The sequence below is a fragment of the Diadema antillarum genome, unplaced genomic scaffold (assembly GCF_040938485.1).
Source record: "Diadema antillarum isolate AM-2024a unplaced genomic scaffold, OU_Dant_1.0 scf00000010, whole genome shotgun sequence".
In the NCBI taxonomy this organism is placed as follows: Eukaryota; Metazoa; Echinodermata; class Echinoidea; order Diadematoida; family Diadematidae; genus Diadema; species Diadema antillarum.
The window spans coordinates 255779-272921 of NW_027270899.1; the positions used below are offsets into that span (position 1 = coordinate 255779).

The following is a 17143-nucleotide window of genomic DNA, read 5'->3' on the forward strand; positions in this document are numbered from 1 at the left end:
TAAAAAGGAGGGGACATTTATACCTGATAGCGTTTCAAAAGTGATTTAAAGGGATCGTATAGTTATGGTACAGACCTAACTTCATGTTTCTAACATATTCTGGTGAGATAATGAGAAACCTCTTTTGAAATGTGAAAGGGCATGTACATCCAAAAGGAATCCAATGCTTATTTGATGAAAATTGGTTTTGAGATGGCTGAGATATCCAAAACAGAGCCATGCTAATAAAAAGTGCGACCCACCTTTTATTATGATCGTTTTGTTTTACTTTGTTTCTGGATGTCTCAGCCATTCATAAACCGATTTTCATCAAATAAACTTTGAATGCCTCTTAGAATGGTATGCTCAGAACTATTTCATAGGTGGCTTCTTGGCTCACCTCCACCAATACTATACCAGCCCTTTAAATGGTACTCCTGGTACATTGTGGGTCATGAGATCCTTGAAACCTTTATTATCAATGACCTAGGAAAAAGTTTCCTGTCTCTGGTTTTCCCTCATATAGCATCGAATATTGCACATGCATATTTACATCTCTTCAACCAATTACTACATTATTGGAAAAGCAGACCTGAGCACCACTCTTAAAACGAATAGAATAAGTCTGTTTCATATTTGATGGTTCATGGCATTTATAGTAGTTGACTTATTTCGTTCATTTTGCTAGGCTGCGTAATAACTTTTTGTTTTTGGAAACAAATGTCGACGTTGATGCTATATTTTTCTTTATACATATAATTTTACTTGATTTGTAGGAAAAAGTATGCACATCTTTCCTTTCAGACAGAGAATGTCATTCCATCAGAACAGAATCAAAGACTGCCGTATATTCTCGGTGGATGAAGCGCCTCGTCGCAGAGAGTCGCATGTATTGCCGTAAGAGCTACATCAAAGCTGCATCGGATTATGCTGTCAAAGTTGATTTAAAAGGACTGAATCTTAAACCGTCTATCCATTAAGTCAAAAATGTGTGCTTTCTCACTGAGGACAATAGGCGTTGTTCAAGTCTTTTTAACCTTGGTAAGATTGGTTCATTCAAACAAACAATTTCAAATATTAAAACGGGAAATCTGGACCTGTTAACAGTTAGTCTGGACATTATAGATTAAAATCTCACGAGCACAACAGCAAAAACTAAATCAAAATCGGATAAAGGGTATATACATATACATATGAAACCTTAAAGATTAATTGATATTTGCAAAATAGTTCTTGAACTGCTGATATGAAAATGCACATGAGTGAGCTGATTATGTCATCGCCTCACAATTTTTGCATTGAACGTGAAAAAAATTAACCGACGAAAATTCAATTCTTCTACCATAAAAATGTAAAACATAATGTTTTTTCCTGGCCGAATCGCTACCAAATAATGATCGGTCAGATACACTAGTACTTGAGACTGTGACATGATTGTGTTGGAACAAAACTTAAAAAAACTCGGAGATTTAAAGATCTTATGTACAAACAATATGGCAGGTTTTGAGGTGATGACATCATCTAATCACTTTTTGCATACTCACATTGACTGTTCAGTGATTGGTTGTTTTTTGTTTGTTTCATCACTTCCCCATTTCATAACTTCCCCCTTTTTTAATCTTTGATCAATTTTCACTTTTGTGCTTGTAAAATTTAACTCATACTTTACTGTGGTGCTTGTAAAATTTCACTCAAACTTCACTGTTGAGCTTATAAGATTTCACTCATACCAACTTTTAACTGGTCCGGGGTTTTCCTTTAAGTAGGAGGTAATGAAGATAGTTGCTCGTCCGGAAAGAGATCTAACAGACACGGACAAGAGTTTATAACCATATTAATATATTTTCGGATAAGCCTTACTCATGGCGCCATTTGCGTCGGATATCATCAAGGCTACGATAATGATTTGCTGGACTACAAATTGCTACTAATCATATTTTCGACCTTGACCCTTTCACTACGAGATTCCATTAATATCCATTCACTTCACACAGTAACCACCTTTGTCTGACCTCCCTGGCTAAAGCTTACACGTGTATATCACAGAGTAGCTTGTGCACTTTTTACAGGTTGTTGTTGTTTTTTTTTTTACAGAAAAGACAGTTTGCCAAAACCGCTTGACCATAACCAGAACCGCTTCTCTGATATCCACTCAAACAGCCACTCGTAGAATGTCTACACACAAGAGGTTAGAAAAATGTTGCATTAGAGTAGACAATACTCAGATTTTTTCCTCATGTAGAAAAGAATCAAAAAGTTTAAATCCATTGAGTAATTGCAATCACATATTTTACAAGTCATTATTCGATTAATGAGTAGTCTCTTCAATAGAACAAAATTGATTCATATGATTCTTTGGCATCGTTGTATCATTGTCAATGTTGCCGTTGGATATGGAACAATATCATTCCTTTCTGGAGAAAGAAAGAAGAAATTGTTGCCATATCTTACATAAAGTTACATATTATACTGTACAGACACATGACAAACGAACATGACTAACGAAGATATATTGTACTCTTTAACAAAGAAATTACGACCACGTACGTAATAATCAGCTGTGCTGCATGGAAATACTTTTCATTTTTCTTATACCAAGCTGCGAAACTGAAAACTGTAAACGACGCTCATTATAAAAGATTCAGAGGTGGATGTTCTCTGGGGTCACCCAGTTGTGTTCATTATCTCTCCGGAGTCAATGAGACATGGTCCAAATTTTGCCGCTATAGTTTGGAGTCCGACACATTCGAGTGAGATTAGTTCCCAGTCACCACCTCATTGTCTCAGAAATCAGAAAAGAAAAAGATCAAGCCCGATCAGGTCTATGCTTCGTCCCAAAGCGAGATAGACAAAGGAAAAGATGGAATCAATGCAAATCACGAAGATCAATTCACACTGGAAGCATAACTTGAATTCAAAGTGCGCAAGTGGATCTAAAAGAACGAGCACAAAAACAAACACACCAGGAAACAGAATACGCCTTGGTAGACATTCAGTGTCATTCATTTCACTCAAAAACTTGAAGGAGCACCAGACTACTACCAATATTTTGCTTAGCTATTATGATGGCTGGTTGCATCATTTTTTTTTTCTCCAGATAACTACCGACGACGACGACGACGAATTCCTAGCATTTTTTTGAACGCACGCCGGAAATCGCGATTGAAGATAGTGTAAATGATCGGATTCAAGGCACTATTACAATATCCGATCCAGAAGAAGAAATCAAAGAGCAGCGTTGGAATCTTGCAGGCTTTTCCGCACAGGGCTGAAATAACGTAGAGCTGAAAGAAGGGGTACCAGCAGGCTAGAAAGGTGCCCATAATGACTCCAAGGACGATGGTTGCACGCCTATCTCTCGACTGAGCCAGGCGTCGCTTCTGCTTTTCCACTTCATGGGGATCGACGCGAGATGGGCGGTGTCCCAGTTGAGGGGTGTCGGGTCGCAGGGAGTGGTCGCTGGTTTTCGTCGAAGGTAGCAGCGACGTGGACGTAGTAATCGAAGGTGGATGAAGAGTATTTTCTGACGGAGATAGCGGAAGTCGGTCATGGGTGCTATCCCCATCAGGGTTACTGCTACTTGTACCACAAGCCGAAGGCACCGGCCGGGCTATGTGCTCCACCTGCAGCGTCGACATTTGAATATCTGGCTCGGTTTTGTGTATTAGCGCATACGTTTTGCCTTCAAAATTCGTCCGGTCGTCCACTGACACACCTTCAGTGGCTATCATATTTTTCCCATTTGCTCGCTTTGACATTCGCACAGCCGCCCGCGCTCTTTTTCTGGCGGCCTTCCAAATTTTCCAATACACAATCACCATAATGAATGCGGGAATGTAGAAAGAACCCATGGTGGAATACAGAATGTAACCGATATCCTCGCTGATTACACACTTGTAGATGTTGTTTTCGTCGGGCTTGTTCTCAGAGCGCCATCCAAACAGCGGAGGCACGGAAATCACCATGGACAGCCCCCAGACCAGAAGAATCATGAGCCGTACCCTGCCCGGCTGGCGCCACTCCGCATGCTTAATAGGTCTCGTGATTGAACAGTAGCGGTCAATTGATATTAGGCAGAGATTAAGAATCGACGCGGTGCAAGCGAGGACGTCCAGAACTAGCCACAGGAGACAGACCAGATTTCCGAAGATCCAGTGACCAAGCATCTCGTTGACAACACCAAGGGGCATGATCAGCACACCAACCATGAGGTCGCTGGCGGCCAGGGACACTAGAAACCAATTCTGCACCGCTTTCAGCGCGCGCTCCCTAAACACGGCTATGCACACCATTATGTTGCCGATGACGATCAGAATAATTACCAGCAGGGCTAGAAGGGAGCAGATCACCATCCGAGCCAAGCCGTAGCGACCGTATGTCGGTCGCGTGGTTTCATTGTACCCGTCTGTAGCGGCGCTAAAAATCGATCCCGACGTAATCGGGTCGGGATCCGTAAAAGACGACTCCGTAGGAAATCCCTCCATCGTGCCGTTGAATATGGAAAGGATGAATGCCTGACCAAGCGCGTTCGCTTGAGGGCACGCGGATGTGTTTAATGGGTCGGTCTGTAAAACACCCACCAAAAGTACTCGCTCAAATAATACAACACGGACTTATGAATTTAGTCACATCAAGGTTTTTGTGCTGCATCATTGCGTTATTCTTAACACAAATATGTCAAAGTGTAGCAACCACGCTATGTGTCTGTGCACTCTCTCTATGGAGAGCTTTCCATTTGAAAATAACGTCTTTGAGAGATTCATTGAAACATAAGTGGGACTCACCATTTAAAATCCAATGCAGGAGTGCCGTTTGGATAATGATTCTTGCACTTCAAACAGACCCACAAAACTTCCAAAGGGATGCTTGCCCGTTGTTACAAATGTGTTGATAATAAAGTCCCTCGGAGGAAAAGAAAAATCTGTGTTTTCGCTTGTGAGAGACTTGCTCTATTCCTCCTCTTGAAAATTGTTTCAGATCTTATCGACATCCACTTTTCACCCCATCACACACTTGTGTTCCTCCGAACTCCCAAACAAATTTCGGCGACGGGGTTAAGTAATAATGAATAACATTTGACCATTCCATGCATTTCAGCCCCGCACAACGTCCATCTCTTAACTCGTTTGCATCGAGCATGAGAGTGAGAGAGGGAGAGATGTATCACTTCGGAAGGTTTGTTGGAGGTCTGCTACATCTTGTTTAAAAAAAAAAATCCTCCATAGAGGTAACATTTCACCATCTCGCATTCTCTCCTATTCGATTGCCATGGAATCAGCGGGGTCCCATTTGATCAACATTGATAATTGTTTCACGATGCACTCACCTTTGACAACTTGGATCGAATGAATAACATTACATGGCAAATGTACACAGCGTCACGGATCAAGTAGCGTGTGTATAACAGCTCTCCTCCAAACAAAGCTTGTGTGTGAGAAGAAGAAAAGGGAAACCGTCAGATTCCAGTTAATGACGTGAATGATGTGGAAATCATCCAGTCTGAGGAGCATAACACAGAACGTCGCTTTTTGTCTATGTTACAACCTACTATGAAGAGATAAGACTTATTATCCACAAACCCACGAGTTGATGACACCTTCAAACTTGGTTGAATTCGGGATGGCAGGCACGCCCTGCACATGAACTCTCAACTTGTCCATCAAGCAAGTGTTATTGTGTGGATCATGAAGCAGTTTGTCACCTTCATCATTTTCATAGGCTCTGTGCTACAGTCGAGCATAGTTGAACGTAACTCATAGTAAATGCACTGGCATGATTTCATTGTTAAAGCGGCCATCTTATGTTCACTTCAGTTGCCCATGGCGCAAAACAATAGGCAGCGCGACTATGATACAGCTACGCAGATTTCTATCCGAAATGTAGAGTCTATCCACTCACGTGTGACCTTCAAAATCGGTTATTCTGATTGGCAGCGGTAATTAGGCGCACTCGAAGATGTCGTTCGCTGTGGTGTGAGCGACAATCACCTACTAAGGCCATCACTACACAAAAGGTTTCATCTAAGACGTTGACGGGACTAACGCTGGCATTAGCAGTTGATCAGTCATACCTACTCGAGATTTTCGCAAATTTCAATCTGGAGCCAGGGGCAATGTTTGCTTCCGACTGCATGGTCACAAATAATTTTGTTTTCTTTCATTCACATTCTTCATTCCGTTTCTCACAAGAGCAAGGTAACTCAGTTCAGCTGTCGCCTCCACTCCAAACGCCAATCAATTATAACGCACAATACCAACGACCGATTCATCCCAAGTGGTCAGTAATTATACCGACCACCGAAGTGATTAAAATGGCCTAAATGCCCAGCCAGCCATCAGAGTTAAAGGACTTAAGCAGCAGTTGGTGATGTAATACGTCTATAGGCTACCTTCCTGGAAAGCAAATGACGCAAATATCCACAGGGTTTAAATGGTTAGCCCATTGGAATAATCCGTGCACGTATTGTTCAGTATTTCAACAGAATCACATTATCTAGATGCTAAATTCGGAGTCGAGTAACCGCAGTAACTTCATATCTCAGTTAGACAGCGAACATGTCGTTCAAAGTGGAAGCATGAGGTCCTTCATCGCGAACCCAGGAAGAGTCCAACAGCTACCAGTCACCATGGATCGGAGATACAAAATTGTCCCTCTGCTCAAAATAAAAAAGTCACATCGTCTTTGTCAGTGCCAACCAGTCTAGATTTCAATCCTCTCACACCGAACTCCTCATATATTGTTTGGAAGGAGCGTTTACACAGCACATATCGGCTGCGGACTTGCCGCGAAAGGTGGCGCGAGTTATGTGTTCAGTCTGGCACACTCTACGGCATATTTATATATCCTGCGGAGAGTGATCGTCAGTAGCGCAGAGCGCGAGACATTTTCTCCCCCACTCCTCACTACATTCACTCTTCTCATCCAATGGACGAGCCGCGGTGCTACCATTACAAAGTTCTTGCTAGATTGTCAGTCTTGCGCAGTGCGTGGGCCAATGCGATGAATGCATCCAATATGCCTGTCAGTTAACACAAAATTTACTTCTCGTGGAGAACACGCCGATGATATTTGGCACGCAGAAACACACTCTATACACACACGCTTAAACGTTAATGCACACATACTACATTTCTGTTCGGGTGAGTGTGTTAAGCATACGGCATGCGGTTGTTTCCTCTTTTCTCTTGAAAAAAAAAGATCACGGAGTGCGTTACTGTACTAACTCATTCATGTTTATTTATCTATCAAAATAATTTTGTAGTTGATCATTGAAATGAGATACAATGCTCTGTAAAAAATATCATATGATTAGTTGTTATCCTTTTTCAATATGTACAGGTACGTATTCCTCCTCCTTCATGCGTATATACATTACATCATAATTATCTTTTCACTTGTTAAATAAAAACAAATATTCTTGAAGTTGTAATAAAGAATGTCGCATCATATTTGCTTAATATTTTCTTTGCTGTTAGCTGCTTTAATCGCAAGTATCTCAAATTCACAGGAATGGAGTTAACTCCTTTTGCTGTCAAACTCTTCACATCTTTTAAAATACATATACATTATGTAATCTATGTAATGTATGTGATACATTACATAAAGACTGATATGACAGGGAGATTAGGAGAGACTTAATAATGATAAGAGAACAGCAACTTTGTCTTTGAATCTTTATTCCCTTTTGTTTGTAAGAGGCATTATAAATTTATTATCTAGTTTAGATAAATCTGAGTGTTATTGTCTTTTTTTCCCTTTCCATCCCCCTCCCCTCCCCCCCCCCCCAAAAAAGGGGGAAATATTGGTTATTGTATTCTCTTCATTTGATGTGAACGCCGGTGTTTGTCCACAGTTTCTCCGCTCATAAGTAAACGAGAGGTGGCGCTGTTTGTCTTATTGGCACTGTTCAACACACGTAGGTGATATGTAAAAGAATGACAATTAAAGTATCCCAATATTAGCAAATATTGTGGGGGGGGGGGAAGTGATTGTCAAAGGAACATAACTGGCTCCCTGTTTACCGGATCTGAGTACATGAGCCTCTAGTATATTATGTATTTCATGACGAGATAAGCACAGTATGTCACTTCCTAACAACAACAGATTTTTTTTTTTTTTTTGTAACTGTAGTTCCATCGGTAAAATACATATTTCAGAGAAGCACACATTATAATCTTTTTACCTTACTTTACTTTTTCAGTCTCACTCATGGTATTTTAAGAAATGTGTTTCTCCTTTCTCTATTCTCTTCATCTATCCATATTCCGTCAGTCCTTTTTTCTGTCTCACTCTTTATATTTAAGTATTTTCCCATGCCTGTGCTATTGAAACGATAATAATGTGGAACTGAAAACATAATCAGACACTACTGTTTATGAGACTGTTTATGAGATTAATGTTGTAAACCCTCAGAAACATTTTTTTTTTTAGCATTGAGAATAGCTTTATGTGAAGTGAAAAAAAAAACAATCTGAAAACAAAAGGGTGTAAATAGGTATTTCTTAATAAAATTGGAAATAGAAAAGTTAATATATCTGTCAATCAAGTGTGGGGGTATTAACCACCCCCACGTTGAAAAAAAAAAAAAAAAAATGTTTCAGGGCAAGATTCAGCAAGGAGGATGTGGTAGGCTGCTTTCCAATTTCCATGGGACCCAATTAAAGAGATGTCACTTTGTCTTATAACTGGCAGTAGGTCCTTGGAGGCAGAAAGGTGTTACAACATCGCATATTTTCATTTGTGGGTTTTGCTTAATTGGGATATTGACAATGAAAACACGTATCGTCATGAATACCGGTGAGATCGCTTTATTAGGGACCTTGCCAGGATTCACGGGGTAATGAGAACTATCTGTATAAAAACAACACAAATAGCGTCGATCTGAAGACGCGAAGGGTCGTGCTATCTCAATATTGATCATGTGTATTGGGTAATACCACTGAGAGCGCCCCTTTCTTAGAACACAAAACATTTAAAGATAATAATAGTAATAGTCTCCTGTTAATCTCTACAAAATAGCCGCATAACGTCCCACAAATGAATCGCAAAATCCCCATCGCTTATGTGATAATGAACATCTCTGCGGACGGTCATCAGGGATGATTGGATTGGAACTTGATATTCAGCTCACATACTAGTCAGTCTGGTTTACAAATCATGATTAGCAATTATATTTCCACCTCCTGCGTTCTCCTTCAGTCCTCAGTCAGTCAGAGGAAAAACGGTTATGAAAAGCTTGATTGGTACAATTGTATTTCCATGCTACCGAAACAAATTTCCTCGTAAACCTCTTGTCTATGAGAATACCACACATGCTCAGGCAAGAAATAAATAAAAATTAAGTATATTAACACTTTAACGAACATTACAGCAGAGTTGTGACAATCACATCTTCTTCTTGTGAATTATAGTGTGTGTATACAAGTTCTGTTTAAAACCATTTGAAATGACTATGGAGCGACTGAGGCAAAAGGGTACGGTAAGAATAATGTGTACTTAGTGAAGTGATAATCCGTCTTATATTCAAATTTATTGACTCAAATACATTTTAGTGATATGAAGCAGGCAGACATACATTGGGAGTCTCAATAAAACACTCAAAAACTTTAAAATTGGTGGAGGAGGATTCCTTTTCCAAATCACAAAAGATGATTACACACAGCATTGTTGAGCTCTTCAAGTTCAATGGAAAGCGAACCCGAGCCATTTGATTGCATGCGCAAGCGCTACCAACTGGAACCAAATCACCCATCACCCTTCTACGGGGCTATGATTAATTTGATTTGGTTAACATTTTTCACTCACAGCTCTCTCGATTCATATCCAGCCATTCAATCTATTTTTTCTTCGATTCTCTCTTTGTAGTACAGCCAATTTGATTATTCAATCGTATTTTGTCCTGGCTTTTATCATAGATATGTCGAGGCTGAGATGTGGCTCAGTCGATAGCGTTTCTGCCTTGCCATCATATGGCTGGAGTTCGGGCTCGGGTTCGAATCTTAGAGAGTCTTGTTAGCAATGTTGTGGATTATCATGCGGCCCCCTCTAGTAGAAGCTAAACACTTTGTTCCTCGGATAGGACATCCAATTGAGGTCCCGTGTGCAGGTGTGTGAGAGAGTCAAAACCCTCGCACCTTAAACATGCTTCCTTCATTCATTGCAAAAAGCAGGGTGCATAACCCAATGTAGTGGTCCACCCCAAGTACTCACAACTGCAACGGGACGCCATGGCAGACCAGCTAGTGCAGCAGAACATGAGGTATCCATGCCATCTTGTAACATTGAAAATAAAAACAAACAAACAAACAATATGGAATCAAAATACAAAGAGTGAGAGGGAAATGGAGATAAATAGACAGGAATAGAGAGAGAGAGGGGGGGGGGAGTAGGGGAGAGGAAACAATGCTCGTCGTGTAACATAATTTTTTTTTCTAAGATTCAAAGTAACATCCTGTGCGTGAGGTGAGTACTTTATACTCCCAAGGACGTTTAGATCGTGTTCTGTATCTCATAACATTGTGGTAGCGCGTTCAACGACATTTTGTACATGGGGGGGGTGGGGGGGCTGTAGTCCCCTTGTCGTGTTCCATTTTATACCGAGTCACCATTAGTCGTTTCTATACTTACCAGCAGAAAGGAATATTAGGAGAAAAGGGTATCAATTGTAATTATGTAAGAAACGTGGTCCAAAAATAAAAATTCATAAATACACCCCGAAATTGTGTCACGTTTTAAGTAAATAGGATTTGTCTTGTCAGGCATTTTATTTTTCACTGTAATGTTACACATAAACTCAGCCACCCCTAAGAAAAAAAAACAAACAAAACAAACACGAAACTAAAAAGGAACCCCTGGTCAAAGCCACAGTTTCTTGTGTTAATGGATGTAATGCATCTGATTTGCTTTCTGTCATTTCCCGAAAGGGCGAAGTAAAACGTGCAATGGCAGACACTTTTAGGCGATTGCGCAAAGCATAGATATATAAACACAGATTATGTGATAATATTATACGCACATTTAGCAAAGTATCAAAATGTCATAAGGGCTTGCTTGCCGTGTGCGTGTATGTGTGTGTATGTATGTTGGTACAAAGAAGATTATAGTGAGAAAGAAAGAAAAAAGATTTTTATTAATCTGACAGCGGAATTCTGTTCAGAATGAGATAGCTCCCTTAAGATGGATATCACCTCTGAGAATGGGATGGATATACGTAACACGACCCCGTAGAGCAACGATCTCCTTCTTTTACATTTTGTGCTGAGCGCCGAGCCGCAGGATGTGAACTCAGAGCGCGTAATTCGATCCGATAATAAAGGTGAACGGCGTTGTGTAGGTATCGTGTTAACTTGACGCGCGCATATCAGTGCATTGATACATGCGACTTGTTCAAATCCATCGATGTGACATTCAAGCACATAGATTCACATAATCTCAAATTCCCTCTCACTTTTCCTGTTTTATCATTTATTCTCACTTCCCCTTTTCACATCTTTTTTCCAGGGTTCGAATCTTCCTGGTGCATTCATCTTTAGAAAAATGTTTGGTCCACAATATCTCCCTACCCAGGTGCCATCAATTGGTGCCTGGCAATGCTGGTATATACCGGCAGGCCCTTCTACAGAGTCCATACAGAAGAGGCTACTCTCGGTAATATTGTACACGTTTCCCTCTCTAATACACACACACACACACACACACACACACACACACACACACACACACACACACACACCACACAAACAAACGCATATAGGTTGACATAAGTTTAATCCCATTCCAACTCTGCATCGTCATAGGAAGGATGTAAACAACAACAACCAACATAGAAGAGGGAGAGAGAGACAGAAAGGGATATAAAGAGAGATGCGGGAGGCAACGAACTCACCATTAAATTGCATTATTGGATCGCAATGACGCCACAGTGAACATCCAAATAGAGTAAAACACCACGCCTATGGCGCAACGTTGGGGTTAACCCGAGAGCAAACCAGAAAATTCGCCTACAAGGAAGGGATATGGTCTGTCTCCTTCTTTGCACCCTCCGTCATTTAAAGAACGTGGTATCATTATTAACTCATCAGTTGTGACCTGTTTCCATTCCTGAGCCCGCCATTAACAACCCGCATGGGCCAGGCGTTGTGACGATACACAAAATGGCTGGATTAGGTGCGAGGTCACGATGCCTCCGTATCTCTTCTATGGCCTTTTGATGCAGATAAAGTTAACCTGATCGGTCGTGGCGGTTGTGACGCAAACCTCCGCACCCCTGGGGACCGAGCCAACTCGATTAGCCCCCTATACCCTTCCGCTGCCAGTGTCGGTAGCACCGGACTATCTTGCTCTTCCCAACATGCAGCAAAAAAGTTTCCCTTCGGTGGCATAATTTCATTATTTTCTGTGAATCTTCGTGAAGTTTTGTTTGGTCTCATATTTCTCGAAAGAGAACTGCGCTTCCTCTTCTTCTTCTTCTTCTTCTTCTTCTTCTTCTCTCTCTCTCTCTCTCTCTCTCTCTCTCTCCCCTCTCTCTCTTTCTTCTTGGTTGTTGGTTGTTGGTTGTAGCTTGTACACGTGAATTTTCAAAATAGAAATAACCCCCATTCTCAGGAACGCCCTAGTTCTATGAACACGCTCTTTCTCTTACAACATTTTCCATGAGAACGGCATTTTGGGCATATTGATCTAATCTAAACAATAATTCTCTGAACTTTGTTCAACTGTTTTTCATTGTACTTAAAGTATTTTGGAGGTAAATCTCCTGGATTGTGACCATTTCAGAAGAATCTTTAAGGAACATAATAGCCATTAGCATTAGCAGATGGAAATCATTTATTGCATACATTAGTTTACGAACTTAAAAATCAGTAACGCACTGCTCTCCATTACACAGTCAGCCTTTCTTTTTTTCTCTCTCTCTCACATGCACACACACACACACACTCTCTCACTCTCTCTCTCTCTCTCTCTCTCTCTCTCTGCATAATGCTGTATATCGATTTTTGCCGTCAGTGAGACCATTCTTACAGCCAGTCTTATTTACTCTTTTCCCCATTAGCTTCTTAACAAGGCCTATCCGTGGCTCTGTCGTTGTTTTTAATTTGCGTTAGAAAAATAATACAAAGGAATTAAGTATTACACGATGGCTAAGTATAAGGGAAGGATGACCCTACTCTGCCTCTCTCCAGTGCCTTGCTTGATCTTGCACCTATCCAATAAACCAATATGTTGAAGCACATCATTACGTGACACAATGTAGAGTAGGTTGAAATTCAAACTTTTTACGTACTTTAAACGTACCAAATGACATTTAAATTCTGTTCAATCAATATCTTTCAATTAGGTTTAAAAAAAATTTAGATCATTGCATCTGGACTTACTGTTTTAATTCCGACAACGGTTTTACGTCTTATCCAGGACACTTCATCAGCTTGTCTGATTTGGTGGCGGTGCCGATCGGCGCAGACGCTCAGCCGACTTCATTTTTTCGGAGTCAGTCTTTGAGGAATTCTCCGGATTACAGATCTGTACACTGAACAACATCCGATTGTGAACAGCGTAAACTAAACCTCAGATGATTGCGATGCTCCACTAATTTCCTCGACGTCTTCTCCTATACCCGCATTAAAACAAGGCAATCGAATTGCCAAACTGAGTCTTAAACAGACGGGCTGATGCGACCAGGATCGGATGTGAAACCGTTCTCGGAATTTAAACTTTAAGTCCAAATGCAATGATTTCAATTTGTTATACTTTGTTTAACGTTACCTGGATGAATCAGAGCCTACATCAATTGATTCGAGTCTTTCAGTAATTAATTCATCAAAACATAGCAAATGCAGAGGCAATACCATTAGAAAGAATGACCAGTGAGTGAATGAATGGTATGGACCTTGATGATGCTTTCACATCATCCTCGTCAAGCTTAGCTTATGATGATGGTCCCCTGCATTTCATTTTTATCATTTCCTATTGCTTCCTTTCATATATGATATTCGTTCTTGAAAAAAAAAAGAAAATGTATGTAAGATCCAAACGTTACGAATATTAGCTGTGTAAATGACTATGTAAGTATCTTGTTGATTTGTTGATTTGTATTGATTTTGAAATGCAGAAATAAAAACTGAACTGAACTGAACTGAACTGAACATGTTTGTGAATAAGGCTAGAGACAAAAACAAATATCTAAAGGCGTTACAAATGCATTATGTGTACAACGTGTAAAACAGCATACTCATCTGTAATCACGATAATGCTCCATAGTAACACGAACAAACTCGTACTCCAAGTTATGCTGACTTACAATACAAAGAAAGAATAAGTCATGGTTAACAAGAGCACAAAGGAGGAAACACAAAGATTGACTACATGTAAACAGAGCTGATTGATGTGGAGGAGTACGCTCTTTAGGCTCATGCATATTATTTCTACGTGAGTTATTATCATTTATTCATGTTCAAATTTATGAAGTTCTTCCGTCAAGATGTTTTCATTGCAACTGATTGACAAATTGCCCTACATCGACGTAAATAAGCACTGAATTGATCAGTGTTTTAGTAGTAGCCATGATAAAAAATCATGGGCGTACATACTCGAGCAGGATTCGAACCCACGACCTCCTGATCACCGGACAGGCGTCATCTTCACTAGACCACCGAGCTTTCGCCCGACAGCAAGTGTTGGTTCTAATCCTTATAGCATGCAGCGGGTACTGCTTTGTTATTCAAATTTATGAAGTTCTTCAGTCGAGATGTTTTCATTGCAACTGATTGACAAATTGCCCTACATCGACGTAAATTATTCATGTTGTTATGTTGTAACATTGTTTATGTTGTACTTTTGCATTAGGCAACTAGGAAATGCATTGTCAAGCAATGTCAGAGGAGATCGAGGAGTGAGAACTAAATCCTTATTCCTTTATTATTTTCCTGTTGTAATATTTATCTGTATATCCTTTCCTCATTTTTTCCTAAATGTTGTAATAAAGTTATTGGGAAATCTCCCTGAAAATCTTATTTCCGGTAACTGACTTTTCAAACTATCAAACTTATACTTTCCACGCCTGAAGTGAGAAAGTCCAAGATTGATGAGCGGTGTACATTCATTGATTGATGTTCTGTGGTTATACAATGTGCTTGTTATATCAAGATTCCCTATCAAACCAGAAAAGAGGGACAGAGGAAGGAGAAAGGGTCGATGTGTCTGTTTCTGTATGTGTATTCTACACAAAGGTACGATTGAGAAATTTAAAAAGTCACATAGAGACAGAAAAAAAAAACACAGAAAAGTAATTCAATTCAGTTTGATCACTTTCAAATTTTATTTCATAATAATAATGATACAGGGTACTTATAATGCGCCTATTCCACATAACTAACGTGCTCAAGGCGCAGTAGTGGAAAAAGTGAGTTATGAAGCACAAAAATCATTACACAAACATGCACATGAAAATGACTGACACAATAATGATGGTGGAAAAATAATAATATACAATTCTACTGAAAAACGGTTACGAACAAATAAGTCTTGAGGGCAACTTTAAAGGAGTCAACATTCGAAATGTGACGGATAGCTATTTCATCTATCATTAGTACTTATAGATAGATGAGGATTGATACACACATGCAGACAGACTTAGAAAGATATGAAAAAAAACGGAGAAAGAATTAACTACGACGTCTTTTAATGCTATATAGCATTATCATATTTGTTGGCCTATATTTTTGCATGGTGAGAGTTCCCATCGAGTCCTGCGGGACCGCTCAAGTTAACGCGATGAGGATGATAGGTGGCGCCCTGCTTTGAAACCTTTAGACTGCCATTAACAAACACACACTCCAGGGATAAGTAAATCCGTTCGAACGGACAGGTTGATATTAAACAAACTAATTAGTTAAGCGATCTCGATTTTAGGGGGTATTTTAGGACCATTTGGAATGAAATGGAAATACCTGGATGAAAGACGTCTTATAGCCCAGCAGTAGGCCTACTTTCGAGTACCACTGAGGGCTGATCACTCGGCGGAGACAGTCTTTGCGACTGTACCAGTCTTGCAGTCGACTCCAGTCGTAACGAAGTCATCGGTATCGGCAGTTTTCTTTCGTTATTCAGATGCCATTTTATACCTAACATGGATGATATCGGTACAAAAAAAAAAGAATTTTGAACAGAGTTTGAATAGTCCCTGCGAATATTTGATACCACACCAGAACGATGAACGTTGACAATGTAATGATGATGGTGATTGTAACTATAATGGTGGCTATGATGATACAGCTGTACTACTAGTGTATCACCCCTAAATGTGACTCTGCACCTCAGAACAAACAAAAAGTCGCCAGACATGAATTTTTAGTTAAGACCATATTCTGAAAGAGCAGACTTTAAGCTTTAAAATAATGTATAACTCAAATCAAATGGACTCTCCTAACCTATCTAAATATTGGAAAGAAAGCACAAACTCAGGAAAAGTGTGAACTGAGAAAACAAGCTCTGAAGTACAGTGTCTATTCAAGCGCTTAATCTTTACCAAACCGTGCTGGCTGTGCGATGAATGGGACAAAAAACAGGAAGTAAACCACCAGAGTAACAACAATAAAGGGATTATCAGATTAAACTGAAATTAAACATGCCTCATTAACACATTCTGTCCATAATCAATGCCAACTTTCAAAGCAGTAGCACTATCCTTTCAAAAGTTATCAGAGTTGAAAGTGAAGAGTGTGGACATGGTTTTTCAGAAAAGAAAAAGGGATTCTAAAAGACACACATAATCACACTATTCTACCAAAAATGTTCGAGATAAAGTGCTGAAAAAAACACTTTCCTGCCCGTTTTATGATATCAAATTTTGGCATAATGTAAAAGAAGACCCGCTCTTTCAGAAAATACGAAAAAGTCAAGTTCGGCTAGGTTGACCCATTTCACTTATTTTCAATCTTCACGCAAAATCAGTGTGTGCGACTTTATCTTCGTTTTGAGGTGCACGGTCACAAATGTAATATCAACGCTAAATGTAATATCGACCCTAAATGTAATACATCTTAACGCTAAATGTAATAACAATCCTAAATGTAATTCATGTCAACCCTATAAATGTGACACATCTTAACGCTTAATGTAATATTGCGACCCTAAATTTAAAAACCTCATTATAGAGAGTGTAACCAAC

General features: G+C 39.9%; 1 protein-coding gene across 1 annotated transcript; it reads right to left on the reverse strand.

Moving 5' to 3' along the window:
- Positions 1-3080: 3080 nt before the first annotated feature.
- On the reverse strand, positions 3081-4463 carry LOC139720110 (alpha-2A adrenergic receptor-like). Its single transcript, XM_071631484.1, has one exon. The coding sequence runs from the start codon at positions 4461-4463 to the stop codon at positions 3081-3083; it is 1383 nt and encodes a 460-aa protein (XP_071487585.1).
- Positions 4464-17143: the final 12680 nt, after the last annotated feature.

What these genes read in the sequence shown, in the direction of transcription:
- LOC139720110 (XM_071631484.1), bottom strand. Translation starts at nt 4,463, where the DNA reads ATGGAGGGATTTCCTACGGAGTCGTCTTTTACGGATCCCGACCCGATT.